General features: G+C 45.1%; 1 protein-coding gene and 1 long non-coding RNA gene across 2 annotated transcripts in view; one reads left to right on the top strand and one right to left on the bottom strand.

Moving 5' to 3' along the window:
• LOC136628105 (uncharacterized) overlaps positions 1 to 3,899 on the bottom strand; it is a 304,442-nt gene extending 300,543 nt beyond the window's left edge. The window contains exons 1-4 of the long non-coding RNA XR_010792852.1: positions 3,614 to 3,899; positions 998 to 1,143; positions 666 to 764; positions 373 to 579 (exon numbers count right to left, since the gene is read on the bottom strand). This is a non-coding gene — a long non-coding RNA (uncharacterized lncRNA). The remainder of the gene's footprint in view (positions 1 to 372; positions 580 to 665; positions 765 to 997; positions 1,144 to 3,613) is intronic.
• A 17-nt stretch (positions 3,900 to 3,916) lies between these two features.
• Positions 3,917 to 16,274, top strand: part of TEP1 (telomerase associated protein 1) — a 74,508-nt gene continuing 62,150 nt past the window's right edge. The window contains exons 1-11 of the mRNA XM_066603741.1: positions 3,917 to 4,014; positions 7,014 to 7,869; positions 7,948 to 8,088; positions 11,283 to 11,417; positions 11,560 to 11,721; positions 11,853 to 12,014; positions 12,800 to 12,871; positions 12,971 to 13,083; positions 15,509 to 15,666; positions 15,752 to 15,861; positions 15,949 to 16,039. Coding sequence (XP_066459838.1) covers positions 7,030 to 7,869; positions 7,948 to 8,088; positions 11,283 to 11,417; positions 11,560 to 11,721; positions 11,853 to 12,014; positions 12,800 to 12,871; positions 12,971 to 13,083; positions 15,509 to 15,666; positions 15,752 to 15,861; positions 15,949 to 16,039 — 1,984 coding nt within the window. The 5' untranslated portion in view covers positions 3,917 to 4,014; positions 7,014 to 7,029. The remainder of the gene's footprint in view (positions 4,015 to 7,013; positions 7,870 to 7,947; positions 8,089 to 11,282; positions 11,418 to 11,559; positions 11,722 to 11,852; positions 12,015 to 12,799; positions 12,872 to 12,970; positions 13,084 to 15,508; positions 15,667 to 15,751; positions 15,862 to 15,948; positions 16,040 to 16,274) is intronic.

Raw genomic sequence — 16,274 nt, 5'->3', positions numbered from 1 at the left:
CATTAATTCCTGAAAATGTGTGATCTAAATACTCCTCACACCACTCAGTGAACACAAAGGGGTGTACTTTGTAAAATAGGGTCATTTTAGGGGGTATGTATTCTGACACCCACGAGCCTTTGCAATCTTGGCTCGGTGGAGGAAAAAGGATTTAGCAAAATGAGGAAAAATGAGGTTCAACTTGAATGTCTCCAAAATGGTTCCAAACAAAGGATGTTTTTGCAAATGTGCGTCCAGAATAAAGTGAACAGATGGAAATATATGTTGGCAAGGATTTGTAGAGTATGCTTGCACATATGAGATATAACATTTGCAAATGTTAAAAAATTACAATGGCTTCAAAACTGTCAATATTAATTTTAATTAATGTACACAACTTCTAACTGCCCATTTTTACCACTTAAACGAAGTACAACAAGGCACAGAAAAAACAATGTAAGAATCACTTCGATTTGCAAACATGCCCATCTTGAAAGCGTCCTACTGAGCCAACATCTAGGACCGTCAGTCTCTCTGCTGCTTCAACAACGATTGTGAGCAAACGCAGTGTGGTAATCTTGAAATAACTTATCAGCTCACCTGTAAAGAAGAAGGAAAAAAGTTTGCAAGAAAATAAATAAAAGCTTAGTCTATCCAAAAATACCAAAAAAAAAAAGGTGAGTCACCCGCAAAAAGTAGTCCATAAAACGAAGGGTTTCAAGATTGCTGAACGTCGAGGGTCTCTTCACTGTCCGCCAGCCTTCCCATTCTCAAGGACGTCAGATCTGCAGGAAATAACGAAAAATCAGCAGGTTAACAGTCACATCACACCAGTATTACTGATCCCTAGATCCGCTCTACCCACTTACATTGACCACTACTCCCCCAACCTGGTCAGAAGAATCATATATTATATATACACGTACACACACACACGCGAAAACCTGCAAATATGCGCAAAATAAGCACGTATGAGCAGATGCACGCAATGAAAATGTTAGCAGATGCAGCAGCTTACCTCGACGAGTTATGTCAGCTTGTGTGCAAGCGAAGCGAAATTCTTCTCAAAACGCGTCCAAACGTCAGGATCATCTCCACACGTAAGTTTGCAAAAAAAGGCGCACAAATCTCTGGTGGCCGCGTCTCCCCACGTAGCGCACAAATCTGCAAAAAAAGACAGGTTGCGTCAGGTGGCGTCGCGCAAATCTCATGTGACGTACTCACCACACGTAGCGCACAGCGCATTAATCTCAGGTAGGTACTCACCACACAGCGCATTATTCTCAGGTAGGTACTCACCACACATAGCAGCACAGCGCCTAAATCTCAGGTAGGTACTCACCACACAGCGCATTAATCTCAGGTAGGTACTCACCACACAGCGCATTCATCTCAGGTAGGTACTCACCACACAGCGCATTCATCTCAGGTAGGTACTCACCACACAGCGCATTCATCTCAGGTAGGTACTCACCACACAGCGCATTAAAGGAGATGTCCCGAGGCAGCAAGTGGGTCTATACACTTCTGTATGGCCATAATAATGCACTTTGTAATGTACATTGTGCATTAATTATGAGCCATACAGAAGTTATAAAAAGTTTTATACTTACCTGCTCCGTTGCTAGCGTCCTCGTCTCCATGGAGCCGACTAATTTTTGGCCTCCGATGGCCAAATTAGCCGCGCTTGCGCAGTCCGGGTCTTCTGCAGTCTTCTATGGGGCTCCGTGTAGCTCCGTGTAGCTCCGCCCCGTCACGTGCCGATTCCAGCCAATCAGGAGGCTGGAATCGGCAGTGGACCGCACAGAAGAGCTGCGGTCCACGGAGGAAGAGGCCATCTTCAGCGGTGAGTAGAGAAGTCACCGGAGCGCGGGGATTAAGGTAAGCGCTCCGGTGAGCTTTCTTTACCTCCCTGCATCGGGGTTGTCTCGCGCCGAACGGGGGGGGGGGTTGAAAAAAAAAAAACCCGTTTCGGCGCGGGACAACCCCTTTAATCTCAGGTAGGTACTCCCCACACAGCGCATTAATCTCAGGTAGGTACTCCCCACACAGCGCATTAATCTCAGGTAGGTACTCCCCACACAGCGCATTAATCTCAGGTAGGTACTCACCACACGTAGCGCACAGCGCATTAATCTCAGGTAGGTACTCACCACACAGCGCATTAATCTCAGGTAGGTACTCACCACACAGCGCATTAATCTCAGGTAGGTACTCACCACACAGCGCATTAATCTCAGGTAGGTACTCACCACACAGCGCATTAATCTCAGGTAGGTACTCACCACACAGCGCATTAATCTCAGGTAGGTACTCACCACACAGCGCATTAATCTCAGGTAGGTACTCACCACACAGCGCATTAATCTCAGGTAGGTACTCACCACACAGCGCATTAATCTCAGGTAGGTACTCACCACACAGCGCATTAATCTCAGGTAGGTACTCACCACACAGCGCATTAATCTCAGGTAGGTACTCACCACACAGCGCATTAATCTCAGGTAGGTACTCACCACACATAGCAGCACAGCGCCTAAATCTCAGGTAGGTACTCACCACACGTAGCGCACAGCGCATTAACCTCAGGTAGGTACTCAGCGCACAGCGCATTAATCTCAGGTAGGTACTCAGCACACAGCGCATTAATCTCAGGTAGGTACTCACCACACAGCGCATTAATCTCAGGTAGGTACTCACCACACAGCGCATTAATCTCAGGTAGGTACTCACCACACAGCGCATTAATCTCAGGTAGGTACTCACCACACAGCGCATTAATCTCAGGTAGGTACTCACCACACACAGCGCATTAATCTCAGGTAGGTACTCACCACACACAGCGCATTAATCTCAGGTAGGTACTCACCACACACAGCACACAGCGCATTAATCTCAGGTAGGTACTCAGCACACAGCACATTAATCTCAGGTAGGTACTCAGCACACAGCACATTAATCTCAGGTAGGTACTCAGCACACACAGCACATTAATCTCAGGTAGGTACTCACCACACGTAGCGCACAGCGCATTAATCTCAGGTAGGTACTCAGCACACACAGCACATTAATCTCAGGTAGGTACACAGCACATTAATCTCAGGTAGGTACTCACCACACAGCGCATTAATCTCAGGTAGGTACTCACCACACAGCACATTAATCTCAGGTAGGTACTCACCACACAGCACATTAATCTCAGGTAGGTACTCACCACACACAGCGCATTAATCTCAGGTAGGTACTCACCACACACAGCACATTAATCTCAGGTAGGTACTCACCACACACAGCGCATTAATCTCAGGTAGGTACTCAGCACACAGCGCATTAATCTCAGGTAGGTACTCAGCACACAGCGCATTAATCTCAGGTAGGTACTCAGCACACAGCGCATTAATCTCAGGTAGGTACTCACCACACATAGCAGCACAGCGCATTAATCTCAGGTAGGTACTCAGCACACACAGCACATTAATCTCAGGTAGGTACACAGCACATTAATCTCAGGTAGGTACACAGCACATTAATCTCAGGTAGGTACTCACCACATGTAGCAGCACAGCACATTAATCTCAGGTAGGTACTCACCACATGTAGCAGCACAGCGCATTAATCTCAGGTAGGTACTCACCACACAGCGCATTAATCTCAGGTAGGTACTCAGCACACAGCGCAGAAATCTTCCTCTCCCACGTTGAAAGTATAAAAGGCTCCAACCATCAGCTTCCTCTGTAGGCTCGGAATTCGCGGGCAAATTCAAGTATCGGTGACGTCACCGGTCACGTGAGGCGCGGGCACAGCTCTCATCGTGCACGGCAGCTGAACTGTACTGCTCGTGCACAATGGGAGGTCACATGGTGCCGATTCCAGCCACCTCATTGGCTGGAATCGGCAGCAGGAATAACCGCAGTGTAAACTACTAATATGCACCCCGGAGACCAGATTGGTTGTGAGGAGAGCAGGAAGCAGGAAATAGCGTGACGCCGCTGACGGAGCAGCCGGCCGTGTGTGAGGGGACGCCGCAGACTGCAGGTATCATCCGGACAGCGCTCCGTCTACTACACTACATGGACGAGCCTCGCTGCTCCGTCCTCATGTGGGGCAGCTGACGGCCGCCGCTGTCTCCTCTCCCGCAACGCTCTATGAGTGAGGAAGAACGTGCAGTACCGCAGCGCGTTATTCCTACTGCCCTCTAATGGAGGGACTGTGTAACTACATGGGCGGATGACTGCAGGGTGGCAGCTTACATGCCAGCCGATAAGATGGCGATCAGTAACTGGCACATATGGGAGGGTGTATGAGGGCCCCCAGCTGGGTACACACTGGTATGTGGTGAAGGTTGTCCTAGAGAGGTTCGCTCCCCAGCAGTATCTGCCCCGTTCACAGCAGCGTCTATGGAGGGCCAATAGCGCAGTCCGACTAGTTGGGTTCTATGGAGAAATAGGCTAGAATAGATTTTGCATGCGCCAATGCGCCCGGTGAGGAAGCCCGTAGACAAGCAGATTTGAGGGTTTTTCACATTACGATATTTTGCCGCGTTCTGTGGAATATTCCATCCCGTGTGACCGGTCGTCTTCACGCATGGCGGAAATGCTGCTGAATTTCGTTGCCAGACTCCCAGCGGAAATTCTGTAGCATTTGAAGTCCATGGATACGGATGACTAAAAAGTAGCGCCTGGAATTCTCGGGCGCGATCGGATCAGAGAGTACACAGACCTCCCGCAGGGCACAGCCAGATCCGCAGCTGCGGGATCCCACACCGAAGTCTGCAGGTCTGACTGTGATGCAGAATTGCCGGCCGGTTTTGAGCAGTTCTCCATTCTGCATCACAATGCGCAGGCCAGCTTCAGATTTTGGTGCGGACTTGACCACAGTTTGCGGAGTGTCCATCTGCTCTGCCATGCAAGTCATGCCCAAGAATGTTTGGCGCAACTCACTCTTGCCCATGTGAATGCGCCTTGAGGGTGCTTTCCCACAGGCGGCATATCTCCACAGCCCGCAGGGGAATTTGCAGTCCTGCGGAAAATTCCGCACAAACATCCGCATGGCTAACGGGTGGATTTTGATGTGGAACTGAAATTCCGCCCGCAGTTCCGCAGCAAGAGTCGCATTGAGATATCCGGATTTTGGTGCAGATTTCTCTGATGTCAAATTCCATTGCATCTTGCGGAAATATTGCCGTCGGTATGTTTTCGGAGTTCACCCCTTTTCTAACTCGTGGGGGTGAGTGTAATTTAACAAAGACCCCACAAATATTCACCTCCCCGCTGCCCTCCTGCCGCGAGTTCCAGTCCTCCGCTTATTCTGTCTGCAGCGGTCATATGGGTTGCTGCAGCCTGCAGAAGGCTCAACAGTGACGTCCCGTAAACCTTACGGGTCTTCTACGTTTTTCACCTGTCAGATGCCGAAACGGTGGTCCGTTGCCATGGTGAATATGTTGATTTTATATAGTTTTGGGAACGCGGGCCCAAAACTAGATAAAACACAACTCTGAAAAACCCCCAAACGACACAGGACATAAAGTTACATTCTGTGCGTCCGGTGTTTATATGGGCGGGATAGAGAACTGATCCCATACAATGGGAGTGTGGGTTGAGTCTTACAGCTGACACACCCCCAACGGCTGCAATCAGCGACCGTTAAACCTTTAAACACCGCTGTCAGTTTGGGACCCCCGACCTTCTGAAGGCCCCCAGCGCTGCCGTGCCTGATTACCTATCGAGCATTGGCTTTATAGAATGCCTGTCAGATCGCTGTATAATGTAATTCTATCGTATTCAGGACTAAAAAAAGGTGTGAAGATTAGCAAGAAAAAACTGATTAGTAGTAAAATAAAAGGATGTAAAAGTTTAAAAAAAATTCTTTGCCCATATTCATAATAATAATAATCAAAACAATAAAAATCAAAAACCTATTTGGTATCGCTGCGTCTGTAAAAGTCCAGTCTATCAAGCTAACGCATTATCTACACCGCGCGGTGAACGTCATCAGGGAAAAAAGGACACAATACCGGAATGAGGCTTTTTTTTGGGTCGTTGCACCTCCAAGAAAAAATTCAGTAAAAGTAATTAAAAAGTTGTATGTACTCCAAACTGGTACTAATAGAAACTGCAGGGCGTACTTCAAAAAACAGGCCTGCACACAACTATGTCAATGGAAAAAATAAAGTTATGGCAGTCAGAAAATGGCGGCAGAAATTTATTTTTTCCCGAATATGTTTTTGTATTTTAAAAGTAGTGCAGCAAAAAAGTATATAGAAATTTGGCATTGACTCAATCGTACTGATCTACAGAATGTTATGCCGTTTTTGCCACAGTTTGTGCACCATAAAAACGACCCGCCCAAAAATGGTGAAATTACATTTTCAAAGTGGAGTGAAAAATGTAAACAAAAACTATTTTATGAAGAATACAAGGAGTTGGGGCTCCTTCACACGAGTGCAAGAAAGATCTCAGCATGTTCTATTTCGACGTGTAGTAAGATGGCAATTGGCGGCATGCAGCAAGTATGTAATATTGAATTACACCCGTGTGAAGCTGCGCTTACTGAAATGGATGAGGACTGGTGGAAGGGGCCCTTAACGTCTGTTCATATTGTTTTAAGTAATCAGATGTACGCTCAATATACAGTTGTGTAGCGATCGGGCCGGTATCACATTTGCGTTGGAACCTCCAGCTGCCGGTTCCACTACAGATCCGGCGCAAAATACCGGAAGAATGCATGCAGCGTTTCTTCGTTCGTTCAAAAGCCGGGGTGCTGGGCGGAAAGCAGGCCAACTCCATTATAGTCAATGCGTCCGTCCAGCGTGGTTTGGTTCCGCCCTGAGATGGAGCCGTTTGGCCGTGGGGATTCCTCTTTCCTGACCCCTGAACAGAGAAGGAAAGTGGAGCGCCGAGTGCAGATGTGAAGCCACCCTAAGATAAATGCTAAACGCCCGTAGACACAGTTCATAGAGGTTTTCTTGTGATTGCCATAATTGACACGTGTTTACTGTTTTGTCAACTGATGCAACTGTTCTATTACAATTTTAGGATCAGCGCTTCAGCCATGCCGTCTAATGACTTTCCTCTCGAGAATACTGGCCTGCGTGGGGCAAAACCGATATCACAGCCTCGGCGAAGACTCGCTTTAACCTTGCCTGGTTCTGATCAGTGGATCACATCTAAGATGGAGCTCAGTGCACCTAAAAATGAATTGCTTCAGCCTTCCTGGGATAAAGGATCTCTTATAACCACTAATTCCATTTTAGCCAGCGGTCTGAAGCTGTCTCCTCACTCTCTGTCCTCATCAGCCCTCTCTTCCACCTGTAACTCTATTCTGAATGGTGGCTCTTCTATGACTTCTCTTTCATCTCTAGACAATAAGTCTTTATCTTCATCATTCTCGGGCCTACTAAGCTCGTCACCAATTTGTAAAACACTACTGACAACAAATAGTTGTCTAACATCTGAGGTTGCTCGTTCTGCTTTTACCTCCCCTGAATGTGCCGTAAGCTCGGCGGTAAATCTTAATTATTCTTCTGATACTCCGTTTGATACCTCAAGTATCCCATTGTGCACTAAGCAACCTGAAATCTCTGTGTCACCGTTACCATCTAATGTGACCATGAAACCTAATGCTAGTTTAGATCTTAAGGTTGAAACCTCTAGCGCTTCTCTGCACTACTTAAGCAGTCCTGTGGTACCGGATATAAGTTTACAAGATGCCACCAAGAGCATTGTCATGAAGCCAACCGTTTATGGTAAAACGACTTCAGAACTACAATCCACTTTGATTGCTGGCCAGAATAAAGTGCTTGAAGTACAAGTTGATGTGGAAGATCATATATTACCTGTATCTCTGGAACCAGAGGAGCAGACTAGTGAAATATCCATGCCACAAGTTGAGGTATAGTAAAATAGTAGAATTAGGTGATGATGCATTAACAAGTGGATATGTAGTAAATCTTGTGCTTTTATATCGCAGTTTAACATGGAGTGTTGGCCATCTCAATCTCCCCAATCTGCTGAAAATGAATGCCCTGCCCAAAAGCAAATGAAACCTATGGATAAAGAACCGGACATTCTTGATATTGAGAAATCGGACAACCTGCTAAAGCAGAAGAAGGTCAGTGAGCAAGTTCAGCAAATCCATTTTATTGTTGGTTTAATGGCTTAATATGTTTATGGAGATTGGAGCTCTATATTCCTGTTACAGAGTTCTAATCCCCATTTTCCCATCACACACAAATCCATAAGAAACATCATATGAAAAATGTGGCAGTCTGCAGCCACCACCGGATCGAGTTTACGGCAACTTGTCACGTCCCTACAGCACTTTAAACTAAGTTATGGTGCTGTAGGGAACATGACAAGGAGTCAGGTGATGTATTTTTTTTTCACCTGCTCCTGTGATCCAGTGATGTCTGCCTCCTGAAATCGGACTCTTTTCAAAGTCCTGTGCGAATGTATAGAAGAGTGCGTGCACAGGACTCTGCAAAGAGTCAGATTTTTGTTCACCGTGTGACAGCGCTGGATCATGGGATCGGGTGAGTATAAAAAAAAAAAAGCAGCATCCGGCTCCCCGTCACGTTCCCTAACAACACCATAACTTAGTTTATCGGTCCATTTAAAGGGGCTTTATAGGCAAATACTATTGATGACCTATCCTGAGAATTGTTCATCAGCCAATTGGGTGCCCGTGGTCAGCTCTACAACACACATGGCTACAGAACACTAGCAGAACGCTCCGGACCTTGTGTTTTGGCTGCAGCTCATAATTGCAGACACATCTATAAAAATCAATGACAGCTGCAGCTACATCTACCAGTTCCAGCCACTACACAGAGATTGCAGCTATTTGCTGCTGCTTTGTACCCCTCTGTGTTGTAGCACTGACAGCAAGCGACTAATCAGCTGATCGGATGGGATCCCGAGTGGTGGAACCAACCTCATCAACGATTGATATAAGGATTAGAGATGAGCGAACGTACTCGGAAAGGCACTACTCGTCCGAGTAATGTGCTTTATCCGAGTACCGCTGTGCTCGTGCTCAAAGATTCGGGACGCGCTGCGGAGCCGGGAGCTGCAGGGGAGAGCGGGGAGGAACGGAGGGGAGATCTTTCTCTCCTTCTCTCCCGCCCGCTCTGCCCCGCTCCCCGCTGCGACTCACCTGTCAGCAGCGGAGCGCCCCGAATCTTTGAGCACGAGTACAGCGGTACTCGGATAAGGCACATTACTCGGACGAGTAGTGCCTATCCGAGTACGTTCGCTCATCTCTAATAAGGATTGGTTATCTATAGTATTTGCCCGGAAAAACACTTTAATGTAGACCGTGACTGAGGTTTTATAGAGTTCTATGGGAATTGTATAAATGAGTCTCTAGAGCGATCCCAAGTTTTCCCTGGTGGTTGCAGGAAGTCAAATTTCCTCATTTAACTCAAACTATGGGAAGGGTAGCGATCGCACTCTGTTGCCTGTAAAGATATATAATTAATACAGAATTTCGGGCCTAATTAGAAATAATAGGTCCACTTTATATGCTATGTTCTGAAATGGTTGTGTGAGATTTTGGGTGAATTTTCAACTCAAAGGGGATAATTTATTAAGTCCGGTGTTTTCATATGCCGGTCTTAATCTGAAGTGTGTTGGCATAAAATGCACAAAATCCCTTAATAGATGCGTGTTGTTCAAATGACAGAAAACAAAATCTATGGCTGGTATGAGCAGGTGTAAATTTGCTCTAAAATTTGAGCTATTTTCCGTCTTTATGAATATTAAATCTGACAAAGACACCCACTAAGGGTTAACTCTGCCCATTATTCACAACTGTTTTCAGAAAGGCCAATTTTCCAAATTATAGCGTGGATATGGGGTGCGCCACAATTTGTTACTTTTCCACACCATAAGTGTCCCCACTCACTTGATAAATGCCCCCAAAATGTTGTTTTGGGCTGTCAGGGACTGCTTCATGTGTTTGCTTTTTGTTGGCTATTACATTTGGATAATTAACTCCTTCCGCACATGTGCCGTACATGCATGGCCAGAGTAGTGTCCTCCAATTGCTGTACATGTACAGTGCTGGAAAGGAGCAAGAGTGGCAGCTAAGCCTGCAATGTCTGCAGCAGGACACGGCTGTAAAATGCGGCATCAGCCAGGATCGGAGCTAGCTCCAGTCGCAGCCGCTTACCCCATTAAATGTTGGGATTAGTGCAGATGGTTTAAAGGCTCACTTACCTGATAAACACCTTCGCAGTGTGATTGCATGGTGCTAAAGGTTGCCATGGCAGCTGGAGGCCAAATAAAGACCTCTGGGTTTTACATGTGCTATTTAGCCTATTAGGACCTGCCAAAAGCAGGTTTAAAGGGGTACTCTACCTTAGTTGTTTTTTCAGGTTTTCGCTCAGCAATTGAAATGCATTGATTTTCATGGTTATACTCACAGAAGCATGTTTTCGTTGCGTGTATGCTGCGTTTCTTACTCAAAGTCAATAAGCGACAGAGCAGGAAATTAAAAAAAAAAAAAATTAAACCAGGAAGACTGCGCTTCATAGCGTGTGTGAGATACACTTTCATGCACAGTCAAAAAGGGCTGCTATGCATGGCGATATACTGGCTCACGCAGTGGTAATACTCTGCATTATACACGCAGCGTTTTCCCACTCGCTAGTGTGAGCCCGGTCTAAGAAGCACCTTATTGACTTAGGGGCTTACCTTTCATTAGGACTCTGCCCAGGCCCCATTTGATAACATTGGTGCGTAAAAAATAAAAATTACAATTTTTTTCCAATAATATGTAGGTTTAGCCTCCATGTTTTTTAATTTTCGCAAGGGGCAATAGGATAAAAAGCACCACGTAATTTGCTTTGCAATTTCTCCTGAGTATGAAAATGCCCCACATGTGGGCAAAATCCGCTGTTTGGATGCACGGTAGGGGTCAGCTAGGAAGAAGCTCAGGGATAGTTTTTGGATGCGATGTCGCATCTCCAGATAAGTCTGTCTAAAGCTCACCCCCTTTTCTAGATACTTTAGAAAACATCTGTTTTATGTGTACGTTTGTCCAAATTTTGTTTGCCCCAAAAGGAATCTTAGAATCGTTTTTTGGACAGTTAAAATCCTAGTGGGGCAACAATTTACATGTGGAGTTTCCCATTGAAATCCATGGCAGAAAATCCGCCCATGGTGGCCATACCCTTAAAGTGCAGAATTACCTTGGATGCAATGTACAGTAACTGAGGTGATTGTTAAAACTGTAACGTTTCAGAAAACCTATAAAATCTTTGTGTTTTGTTGCATTTTCAGCTATAACGTTATGTTTTCCAGATGGCGTTAATTTCTGCAGTTTGTTGCTCACTGGTGAATTCACCCAAGTTCGCTGATCCGTCAGACGTTACCCGGGCTGATATTAAAGCTTTATGTGAAGAAATTGCACAATTTGATCCAGAGTTTATATTGAAGGTGAGAAGATTTCATTAGTTTGTAGCATCAGCCGGTGATGTATCGTATACTGTATATGATAATTTTCAGGGAAGCGGCAATGTGTTTGAGAAGTGGGTGATGATCATCTGTTTTGTAGCTAACAATTATGTGTTCTCTACAGGTTGCTCTGTATACACGACAGGAGCTCAATATACGCACTACTGCAAACTTCCTTCTCGCCTTGTCTGCTTCTCTTCCTACATGTCGGCCACACATGCGTAGATACCTGTGCTCTTCTGTGCAGCTACCAAGTGACTGGATGGACGTACCCCGGATGTACCAGGTTTGACTTTTACATTTGTACAAAACACTATGCGCTTGATATTCTACCCTCATCCGTCTCACATGACCGTCTAGTATCTTCAATAGAAATAGTCTTAGTTTTTAAGCTTTCAATTTTTGTTTTATACACAGAGCTTAGCAGGGAAAGGAGATAAACTCGCTCCATTGCCTTCCTGCCTCCGCAAATCATTGACCCTCAAGTTTCAAGAATTCAGTGAATATCACTTGGCGAAATACAATACCCGTAAACAACGTGGGAAACATGCCCCCAAGAAAAAGGAAAAGAAAACTAGCGTAAGAGTGTTTCATCCAAGTTATTTATTTTTAGCTTGTAACTAAGGATGAGCGAGTATAATCGTTAAGGCACTACTCGTCTGAGTAATGTGCCTTAGCCGAGTATCTCCCTGCTTGTCCTTAAAGATTCGGGGGCCGCCAGGGAGCTGCGGGGGAGAGCGGGGAGGAACGGAGGGGAGATCTCTCTCTCCCGCCCGCTCTCCCCTGCTCCCCGCCGCGACTCACCTGTCAGCCGCAGCGGTCCCCGAATCTTTATGGATGAGCAGGGAGATACTCATCTAAGGCAAATTACTCGGACGAGTAGTGCCTTAGCGAGTATACTTGCTCATCCTTACTTGTAACCTTTGCTACTTAAGCTCTGCTTCCATAATGTATGGACACTGTCGTTGGAATTTATGTCCAATGTGTGCTCTATTGGCCATACCTATTTAATACATTTGGTCGGTAAGTGTTGGTATTCGGCTGTATTCAAAAGCGTAGACTGCTACACTTTTCAATAAAACTGGATGATGCATGCTAAAGCAGACCGCCGTATACATTTGCCATACCTTCAACATGTTTCATCACCGTGTTCTTGCGCTTTAGATGGCTGTCAGCCATATAAGGTTGTTCATCTCAGTTATTCCTCCCGACGTCACTAAAAACGTGCATGCTTGGCTCTACACTTCTAGCAGAAGCATGTCACTAACAAGAACAAAGGATTAGTATTTTGAAGTCCAAAACTTTGCGTGAATTTATAAATCATCCACTTTTCTCCATACATGTTGTTTTTTTTATTACTTTAGGAGGTGAGGACTCTGAGGTGTGGTTGTGGCTTACGAAGACTAGAAGCTTTATGTAAAGCTCTTGATGATCAGGTGAGTTCCTCTACCGTTTGACATATTTTAGCATATGAACTGCCAGTATAAAGGTTATTGCTATTGTGATAATTATTGTCATTAAATATCTTCTCACAGCCTGAACCTCCTGCTAGAAAGAAGACTAAAGACAAGTTCGCCATGAAGAGTCTGATTCAGAGATTACATATTTCTAAGCCAGCTAATCATGTCATGAGTCTGCTTGGATGCAGGTTAATATGTCTTCCCATGTCCATCTTTCTTTTTTTTCTGTTCCCAGTCTCTCTTAATTTTTATACTTTTATGTTTTCCCTTTCTTGCTTTCTACTTTGTATTCTTTATACCAGGGTTCCCCAACTCCAGTCCTCAGGGACCACCAACAGGTCATGTTTTCAGTATATCCTATAGTAAGAACACCTGTGGGAATGTCTGGGGACTGACAATAATTACCTCACCTGTGCAACACTGAGGAAATCCAGAAAACATGACCTGTTGGCGGTCCGTGAGGACTGGAGTTGGGGAACACTGCTTTATCCCACTACCCTCAAAGGAGTTGTAATATAGATCCTATGTCAAAAATCACCAAGTAACATATGGAGAAAGTGACTTATGTCCAAATTAAAACAGAGCACTGCATCCGCAGGGTTTCTAAGTTAGCAGCCTTGTCAGACAAGCTGCTGTTCACTTTCATCTATCAGGACAAGGTGGTCCTACATACCGTGCCCTACTTCTTGCCTAAGGTGGTGTCGGCCTTCCACATCAATGAAGACCTAGTTCTGCCTTCCTTCTGTCTCTTTGCCACGCACCCAAGGGAATCATCTCTACATAAATTGGACTTGCCTTGAGGATTTACCTCTCCCAAATGTTGTCTTTCAGGCGCTAGGACACTCTCTTGGTGATTCCAGATAGCCTGAGACGTGGCCTAGCAGCTTCCAAATACTTTTTCTCGTGTTAGATCAGGTCCGTAGTACTGGAGGCCTTTTGTGCCAAAGGCAAAGAGCCTTTGTTCCATGTTACTGCACAACCTACTCGGGTGGTGGGTGTGTCTTGGGTGGTACGCAATACCTTACTTTCTACCAAACTCCATGCTGACTATACACATTACACACACAGCTCTACTACATCCATCCTGATTTCCATACATGACACACACAGCTCCTGGATACAGTGATCAGCCCCATGTCATGTGATCGCTGACTCCACCCACACAGGTGATCACATGACAGTGACATCCTCACAGGTCCTGGTGGTTTCTATCGGCTTATCTAGTATACGGTACCAAACTTCAGAATTGTTCCTCCTACAGTAGTGATGTCACCACAGGTCCTTCAGCCCGCCGGATCTCTGGTGGTAGGTCGGTGTCTCCTGTCAGGACCGCTGAGTTGTGTCTGAGATAATAATGGCTTTGTTGTATTCTCATTGTGTTATTTTTGTCCTCCCCCTCCAAGATCCCTTACTTTGTTCTTTCTTCTGTCGATCTGTGTGTGTGTGTGTGTGTCTGTCCCATTGAAATTATAGGACCTGCGATGACGTCACCAGGGGCGGAGCGGGAGTAGCACCCACACACAAATACATACAAACGGACAAGGAGTTGTTAGTAGTGTGATGCTCTTCTTACATGGGCCGAGAATCTCACGATTCTCATTTGCCTGAGTGAATGAGCTGGTGACGTCATTACCAGCTCGCTCGGTCAGCGTGTTAAGACTGCACGATTCTGTGAGCCTAACTTTGGTGTCTAAACCAGTGGAGAGCAAACCAACCTTGCCTCAATAAGCCTTATCTTATTAAAAATTATGTTTTAATTTGGACATAATTCAACTTTTTCAGAACTTAAAAAAGCAAACAATGTCATAAAATAAAGAAATAACTTAATGTATACCCGCCCATTATATTTCCCACCACTTTGGTGATCGCTTCCGGTCCTGCAGTAATGACATCACTTAAGGGAGTTGTCCAGTTGTAAACTACTGATGGCTTGTCAACAGTAGTAAATCAGTGGGGGTCCACCATCCGGGAACCCAGCTGATAGCAAGTGGTTTACCAGGCAAGTATATTCATGCATTGAGCTGATTTCTGCAGGAAGCTGACAGCTCTGTTCTCACTGCAGTGGCCCAGCTTGGTATTGCAGACTGTATCCCCATTCTCTTCAATGGAAACACCTGTAATATCAGGTCAGTCTACTGTAGTGAGAACAAAACAAAATAATTCCTGCAGAAATCAACTCGGTGCATGCGCACACTGGTCCATTGAATAGCTGATCAGCTGGGATCGTGGGCGGCAGACCTCAATTGATCTACTATTGAAGACCTATCCTGCAGATATCCCAACAATGGTTTGCAATTGGACAACTCATTTATTTATTTGTGTGCTCTGCATCTAGTTATTAGTCTCACTTGCCAGTATAGTATGACATGCGACTGCTGAAGCCAGTGATTCACTGCAACCGTTGCATGAATGGCATACATCATGTAGTCGTTGCAGGATTTGGTGAGGATGACTAGACAGGTAGCGCTGCAGTCATCGGGCCATGTAATGGTTAATTATAGGTTATTTCTCTATTTTTTTTTTTTTTTATTTTTTTTTTTTTAATGTTTTCTGCTTGTGGCCATGTTCTTGAAAATCCCTTTTAATACATTTTTTTGGCTGTTTTTCATACAGATATCCCAAAGACTTGAACTCCTTCTCCCGCAGCGGTCTTGAAGGTCCTTGGCAGTCCCATGTATCAGGCCAGAGAATGAAATTAAAGCAGCCTGAAACATGGGAAAGGGAATTGAGTCAAAAAGGGAACACTGGCCCTGTATGGGAACATTTGCTTGGTGAGTAGCAACAAGTAAAAGATTCATATGCTCACAAATTGTCATTGTACCGAAGTATCGCTCATCTTCTTGCTCTGTTTTACAGAGAATCGTAAAGTACCTTTTATGGCATTACTAAGGAATCTGAGGAACCTGATCAGGGCAGGTATCAGTGAAAAACATCATAGAAAAGTGAATGCACATTTGTCCAACCAGGTATGAAATGTGTGTACTGTATCTGACTTCTGCTTGTTTGTGCGTCTGTGATCATTGTTTTAATTTGACATCCTACTTTTTTTGTAGAATGCGGTCATCAAAAGCAGACTCTTTCCATTCCGCTTTCTCTCTGCTTACAAAGTCATTCAGGATCTTCAGCTTCAGCTAAAGAAAGCAGGTCAGTTGAATTTGTAATGTTTGGGGTTTGTAAAGATGATGAGCAGGACTTGTCAGTTCTCCTGATATGTCTGTTTTATGAAATACATACTCACTCCAACACTGTCCAATCTGTATTATGTGTTGGACTATGTAAGATACATCATATGGACAAGGGGAATTATGATGTATGATTTAATTGACAACTGGACATCATTTCCCTTGTTCATAGGGTGTGTTTTTACACGGCCCGACAT

The sequence above is a fragment of the Eleutherodactylus coqui genome, chromosome 5 (genome assembly GCF_035609145.1).
Source record: "Eleutherodactylus coqui strain aEleCoq1 chromosome 5, aEleCoq1.hap1, whole genome shotgun sequence".
Taxonomy (NCBI): Eukaryota; Metazoa; Chordata; class Amphibia; order Anura; family Eleutherodactylidae; genus Eleutherodactylus; species Eleutherodactylus coqui.
This window is presented reverse-complemented; position numbering and strand designations above follow the sequence as displayed.